Raw genomic sequence first — 7,951 nt, 5'->3', positions numbered from 1 at the left:
ATGAAACCTCAGGCAATTGCAAAGTTCTCCTCCTCCAGGTACTTCCGGAATTCCACAGGGGTGACTTACATCAGCTCACATATTAATCCTGGCTGATACTCCCTAAAGCTTCAGGTGTGATGTTATCACTGCTAACATCCCTGTTACCTCACTAAATATCAACTCTAGAGTGATTTTCTCATCAGTTCCACATTGGGTCCTTGGGAAGTAAGTGATGCCGGTCCCCCTCAGCTCTATAGTACTTCCCACTTCAACACACACATCCACAACCGCATGCACGCATACATATACACAGACAACCATATACACAGACACACACATACACATCCATGTGCAAATACGCACAACCATACACACACATCCATGCACATACACAATCATATGCACAGACACACACATTCACACATACACACACACACACACACACACACACACACACACACACACACAACACACCATGCTTTTGCAAAGTGAGAAGGCAAATCCTTCTTCCCTCTGTATTCTATTCTGTCTGGAAGAAAAGAAGAGGTCCCACAACAGGTGTGCTTGGGAACCTGAATTTCACTGTTTAATAAGAGTATGCTTTCACTATACACATGGGAGTTTTTGTTTGTTGTTACTTGTTTTTGCTTTTCTCTAAGATGCATGTCAACTGTCAGGCTCTCTAGATCTGATGAGTTTTTAAATAGTAGTCTCTGTACCAGACAATCTTTGGCCTCTTAGTAAAGGGCCCCATCTGCTTTTGCAATCTGAATTCTTTTATCACCCCATGTCCACCACCACAACAAAGCCTTGCCACGTCAGGATGAGAAGCAATCACTCCTTTCCTCTCGCCATATAAAGCAGTAGTTATAGATGAGTAGTTTAAGTGACACACCCACGACATGTGAGTCCCAACTGGTGTTGTATTTCAATTTATTTATTTATTTATTTATTTACTTACTTACTTACTTTATTTTTTGAGTTGGAGTCTCACTCTGTCGCCCAGACTGGAGTGCAGTGGCCACTCCCAGCCACTGCAGCCTCGACCTGCCTGGGCTCCGGCGATCCTTCCACCTTAGCTTTCCAAGTAGGTGGAACTACAGGCACGCGCTACCACACCCAGCTAATTTTTGATTTATTGTAGAGATGAGGTCTTGCCAAGTTGCACAGGTGGGTCTCCAACCCGCAGGCTCAGGCAATCCACTCACCTCAGCCTCCCAAAGTGCTGGGATTACAGGCTGAGCCACCAAGCCCGGCTGCATTTCCATTTAAACACCTTGTGTTTTAGAATTATCAGTTCACCGTTAAAATAACAAGTACGGATACATCAAGAAATCTTTCCATTTTCTTGATGTTCACCATTAAAATAAAAAGTAAGAATAGATAATTTTCTCAATAAATATATAAAATGAATCACAAGAAAAGGAAAATATTAATTACCAGGCACTTGTACACATCTTGTTAATTCCCTTCACAACCATAAGAGGTTCAAATTATTTAGTCCTATTTTACATGGAGGTTTAAGTTCATATAAGTATCAGAATCAAGGTTGAAAGCCATGAGTTCTAATACTGAAAATGAAGGTTTTTTTCTGCTTTTGATGCTGCCTTTCCTGTTCAGGGAACTTTGGACACAGTGAATCTAAGAATATCACAAACTTGAGAATGGGCATGAGAATTTTTTCTCACTGTAGTGCCTCCTGCTACTTAATCAGCACCTACTTTGTGCTAGATTCTTAAGGATGACTCATCTCATCCCCCAAAAACTACAAAGAAGTAGATTCAATTTCCCCTGAATTACATATGAGGAAACTAAGGTCAGAGAAGTTAATTGACGTGCCTATGTTTTGACACCTTGTGAGTGGCAAAGCCAGGGTTCAGACAGAGGTCTAATTCCAGCTCAGCCTCCTTTTCCCATAGAAATCTGTCATGTGTTCATGCATCTCTACGTGATTTCTCTCACAATTATTTAGACAGTCACTTTAGGTTGAATTTCACATAATTTAAGACATACAGATTAGAAGAAATAGGGTCATATATTTCATTACTGGAAGTGAGTAATGGTCCCACTTACGGAACACCTGAATGCTCGTGAATGTATTTACGCTCTCCTGATATTGACACATGGTGAAAATGCAGGCTTGAGTCCTACTCTTATCAGGCTCCTAGATGCTTATGCAGGCCTTTTGCATGATAGCCTCACAACAGTATAGCAGGCTCCAGTCTACCCTGTTCAGAATGAGGCTATAAGAAATAGCCTCATATCCTACAGAAATCCATGTACCCATTCTTGAAAACCTGGGACAAATTGAAACACATACAATGGCATTATATGATGCAAAAAATTAATGAAAATGATGACCTGCTAATGTATCAGAATAGACATCTGAACAATAATTGTTTTTAGAAAAGATTGTGTGCAAGGGCAGAGCCATGCATCTTTTGCCACCTCTATGTCCCTTGAGAGTCCTGTCTTCATAAAGATGCAAAGCAGTGGTAACACAAGTGAAAAGATGAAGCCCAACTCTTGGGATCCACCACCTTCAGAGCTGTATTAGCTGCCTATTACTGCTGCAGAAAATTACCACAAACTGGTAGCTTGTAACAACAGAAATGTATTGTCTCACAGTTCTGGTGGCCAGAGATCTGAAATCAAGGTTGGTATCAGGGTTGGTTCCTTCCTGAGGCTCTGGGGGAGAATCCATTCCATGTCTCTCTCCTGGCTTCTGGTGACTGTGGCAATCCTTTGTGTTCCTCTGCTTGTAGATGTGTCCCTCCAATCTCTACCTCCTTCTTCACGTGGAGTGTCTGTGCCTCCTGTCTCTCTCTCCTTTCTTTCAAAAGGGCCCCCATCATTGGATTGAAAATCCACCCTAAATCCAGAATGATCCCATCTGGGGATCCTTGACTTAAATATACCTGAAAAGACCCTGTTTTAGAATTAGGTCACATTCATGAATACAAGGGGGTTGGGAGAAGGACTCGTCTATATTTTTGGAAAACAAAATTCAGCCCACTACTGGAGCCATCTAGGTGGCTATGTTAGGAAAAGCTGTACTTGCTAATTCGGGTCACTTACTTGAGAAAGCTCAAAATAGACATAAACTTAATGTGCCAAGGATATTTAGATTTAAGTGGCACAAAGGAGGAATTAAACACTGTTATAGAATTTTCATACTCCAAATTAGAGAATATTATCCCCCACGCCCCAAGAAAGCTATTTCTCTCGCTTCTGATGTTGGAAAGAATATTCCACTTGTGACCTGTTGCTATAAAAGATATAATTGAAAATAGTATTTTTCACCCACTGATTTTTCTTTCCTCCTTAACCTGAATCAGCTTACCTTTCACAAAAAGCAACACACACACACACACACACACACACACACACACATACACACACAACTAGAACTAGATGTGTCACTCCAATCTCCAATGTGAGATTCTTATATTTTTATCACTTCCTTCTTTGGTGAATTAGAGCACATAAATACTGTACTATACATAAATAGATACAGAAATCAGATTGTCTCTGAAGTGAAGGCAATCCAAGGGCTAAAGACTCTGTGTGGCACACATCATAGCAGTTAGAACGCCCAGGTTAAGTTTTTTAAGTGACAACATCAGAAACACTAGAATATTCCCACAGTAAATACAGTGCTTATGCAAACAAGTCCAAGCAGACTTAATTTTATCCAAGTAAGTTTATGCTGGTTCCAGGATTTATGACAGATAGTTCATAATATGCTAGAAATGAGCACTCTGCGTATGAAATAAAATCAGATAAAGCGAAACTAAATTGTGTAAGGTTGGGTATCGACAAGGAATGTAAACTCACCTGGAAAAGTATGTATGAAAAATTAGTAAAAAGGCTCAATTAAGTCATAAATCATGTTCTAGGGAGGGAGTACTGAAAAGCAAAAACAGTAGACGATGTGTAGGACTAACATTTCAACTTGCCATTTTAAAAAGACTAACATTCCTTGGCAGACTTTTAATGCTGACCTGTTCTAATGGAGAACTTCCAAGCAGAATTATGTCTTTCTGAGCATATCTTTCAAACTCTTCCACATAAGCAGAGGGCGCTTTGTCGGCCTGTTTGTGGATTTCATGATTCTCACTGGGACTTACGGGTGCTTCAGAATCCAAAGTCTCCTCCTGGACACACTCATCTGTTCACACCAAGAAGATCACATGAAATTCCATTTGCCTTTGTCATTTTAATGTTGGCTATACACACAGCAGACTAACCACTGATTTCCTTATTTGCGATAAATTTTGGTTTCTCATAATCTACAATTTAGCAAATGATTTTCTGTTTAGTGTACTGGGAAATTACTAAAACACAGAAGAAGTTTTAAGATTAAAAAACAACTACTACCAACCTTGTTCATTCCGTAATGTTTACAAAGTGAGCAAAGTACAGCTGTGCTTTAAAGCCTTTTTCCCACTTAACAAATGTATCTTGAAGTATGGACACTATGCTTTTCCGTGTGTTAATATTACATGTTGTTTACTTCGACATCTTACCACTTACTCACTATGTTGCTGAAATCTGCTTGGGAGACGAATAGGTTTGGAAGCTAGAGCTCTTTGGTTCATTTTCCCACGTTAGGATCCACGAGAACAGTTCCCAAGCTCTGCACACAGAGGCACTTTTTATTTGGGCTACCTTGCTTATTTGGGTAGAAATGCCAGCATTTATATAAATGGTATGTGTACGTTGCTTCTCTATCAACTGGAAACAGTATCATCTCCAAAATGTATCTATTCATCTAGCCAGATGCATGATGTAAACATAAAATAACCCTTCCTTTCTAGTCTCTAAAAACGCTGAAAGGTATAATATGGAATTTTCCATCTCTCCAATACTCAAATTTTAACAAAAATCATTGGAAGAGAACTTCTTTTGCAGGAGGGAAATGAGGGGGGGAACTAGGGGGAGAACTGAGCTATAGTGTCCAGAGAGCCACTGGCCTTTTTCTTTGCTTGTTGATTATTCTGTAAAAGGCTTTAAGGTTTCTAAGTCTCAGTTATACTCTCACACATAAAATAGTTGATAAAGTGCCTGGTTATTTTATCAATTCTGTGAGACTTTTTAAAGCCCATCCATGGTCTTAGAAGACCTATTAGGTGATCTCAGCACTACTCCAAGACAGATGTTATGTGTCCATTTGGCAGAAATGGCAAAGAAAGGTTAATAAATTGGCCCAAGGTCAGACAACTAGTAAATGATGAATCCCAAGCATAAGGTTAATAGAGATAAGAACTATTAGAGACTTAATCATGATCAGCCCTCTACTCTCAGATACTTTAAGGAGTTATTTTAATGAGGAAAACAATATGATTGATTGAGAAGTACTAAGCATACTGTGGAAAAAAATTAATAGACCTATTTCCCATAAAATCAAATATATGTGTATAAAGCAATGTATATTTAATGCTTTGGCAAAAACTACAATATGGTTTTAGCATGATTTTATATGTGCAAAATTAAGAGTTTAAATTTTTGTTTTTAAAAACATATCTTTAAATTGCAAGTTTGGTACATATAATAATTTCTTACTTAAAAAAAAACTAACATTTTCAAGTATGAATTCCCATGCTAAGGTTAAAAACAATACAAAACTTGTCTTTCACCACTCCAAAGCATTTGCTTAAAAGCTAAAAAACAGTCTTTAAAAAAGAGTAGCCTAAAGTCTCACAAATTAGAGACTTCAAATATACCATATGCCACTTTAAGATCCTTCAATAGTAAATCTTAAATTATTTTTGCCATTTAGGGTTATAAATTGTATGCAATTATAGAAAATTGGGCCATAATTACTTTTCCTTCAAGTTTTAGCTACATTTAAATATCTACAACGATCAAAAGCACACATGGGTTATCAATGAATGGTTATATTTAGAAAAGATAGGTTAGCATTTGCAAGAAACCATGCCAATCAATTTACAACTAATGTTAATATAAAAGATTGAGAATAATTGGTCTCTTACCTTGGGGTTCTCCTTGTCCACTCTCATCAAACAGCTTCATTAATTGATTATAGAGAAATCTATCATCACCTTGTAGGAGTGTAAAAAGAACGTGTTCATGATGACTCTCTTATCAACTAATTTATAGATATGCTGATGTAATTACAAAAAGAAATTATTAATCATCATGGCTCTTTAGGTTATATTATGGGTCATAGACACAAATTCTACTCAATATGCTGCCTTGTTCTGAAAAAAATCATTTTGTAAATCAATGATAATTGGAACAATGACGTTTAAATATATATTGCAAGACATGCATAATAGAATACTTCTCCAATAAAAAGGATCTCACATTCAACAGATTATAATATATATTACTTGAAGATTATTTCGGAACAAGTCATTATGGCTTGTCAAATCAGACAGTAGAATACATGTATTTAATCAAAATGAAAGTTTTCCAATAGCTACTTTCTATACATTATATTTTTTACTAAGTATATATTAAAAACAACAAACTTAGATGGTCCTGGATTCTTTTATATATGCTATTTCAATATAATAGCAGATATAAAAACTTTTTGGTTCTTTTATGAATTCAAAGCAAAAAGACCTTTTCATTACCCCTCCCCCAAGAACTAATTCTAGAAATGTGTTTCTGAAAGAGGATTAAAAGGTCATCTAGGTGGCCCTCCTGCCACCACACAGAACCAAGCATGAATGATGCAAGTTATATGATCACCTGAAGCTTAGAATTAGGGTGTGCATACATACAACAATATATCAAATATGTTTCCCATCCCACGGGAGTTAACAAAACTGTGGTTGCACTTTTACGGTGCTGGTTTTACTATGACCCTTGTATTTCATTAATTATCATTTTGCTGCTCGTGGGTGGGACAGTTCTGAAGATGATAGTTAATTCTGCAACTCACATCTGAAATCCCACCAAGTATTCCAGAAAAGCCTTCTGGAATTCTCATTCTCCAAGTTAAAAGTTCCTGAAAATTCTAGGTTTCACCTTTCTCTCCCCATACCTGAGATCCCTTGACCATCACTGATGGAAAAATCTAATGTCATCTATTCTATATCCATGGGCCTGGAATGACTAAACAAGAAAGCCTAGGTTGCTGGGGTGAATAGAATATTTGAAAGAGTGACAGAATCTGTGAAGTGAATAGTATCTACTCATTGTACCCTGCTACTTTGTTAAAACCAAGTAACTTGCAAATATCCTTTTCCTTTCAAGAGCCAGTACAGATCTCCTATCCCCCAGCCACACACACACACACACACACACACACACACACACACACACACACTAAAAGAAAGGGGATAATTACTCCTGAAAGATGTTTTGAAAAATTATGCATTCAGGAAGCATGAACCTTTATTCCAGCTTTGTTTGAAACTGTATAACTCTTAGAAGGACAGCTAGAAAACTAAAAAAATGTTTATGTGGCTTATAAAAGAATCTTATTTGGAAGTTAACAAAAGGCAATAACAAATGCATAGATGGGGAATCCTCTGCAGATATTGTAAAAACCCCAAAGGGATTAATACAGAGATATCATCTTCTGGAGAGAGGCAGCATAGCACAGGTTTGGTATCAGCCAAATCTATATCCAAATCGCAGCACCGTAACTTCCTAACTCCCTAAACAGGGGTAGTTTCTTAGTGGTTCTGAACTTTAATCTCCTTGCCCATAAAATTGGATGACTTGAGGGTGAGGAAGATCATACACATCAAGCACCTAGCCACATGCTTGATGCATGTGTGCACAAAGTTTCTAAGGGCACACATGCATCAAGCATGTAGCTTTATGTGGTTGTTCGTTAATTACTTAGAAATTGTATGAGGTGCCTAACTTTTCATAAGTTTGGGTTCTGCAGTCCTGCACTAATATTTTTTGTCTCCTCCATGAAGTAATGAGTTATAAACAACTTTGGGGACTGTATGAGAGGAACCTGAATGGGACAGGTCTAACCAAC

The 7,951-nt window shown here is 37.6% G+C and overlaps 1 protein-coding gene across 1 annotated transcript in view; it reads right to left on the bottom strand.

Annotated features, from left to right (window-relative positions):
- Nucleotides 1-3,986: 3,986 nt before the first annotated feature.
- LOC103258753 (orofacial cleft 1 candidate gene 1 protein) overlaps nucleotides 3,987-7,951 on the bottom strand; it is a gene marked incomplete at its 3' end in the record, with an annotated part of 34,765 nt that continues 30,800 nt past the window's right edge. The window contains exons 6-7 of the mRNA XM_008056425.2: nucleotides 5,979-6,047; nucleotides 3,987-4,153 (exon numbers count right to left, since the gene is read on the bottom strand). Of these exons, the coding sequence (XP_008054616.2) occupies nucleotides 3,987-4,153; nucleotides 5,979-6,047 (236 nt within the window). The remainder of the gene's footprint in view (nucleotides 4,154-5,978; nucleotides 6,048-7,951) is intronic.

The sequence above is a fragment of the Carlito syrichta genome, unplaced genomic scaffold (genome assembly GCF_000164805.1).
Source record: "Carlito syrichta isolate Samal-C Ts95f unplaced genomic scaffold, Tarsius_syrichta-2.0.1 Scaffold84607, whole genome shotgun sequence".
NCBI classification, from domain to species: domain Eukaryota; kingdom Metazoa; phylum Chordata; class Mammalia; order Primates; family Tarsiidae; genus Carlito; species Carlito syrichta.
This window is presented reverse-complemented; position numbering and strand designations above follow the sequence as displayed.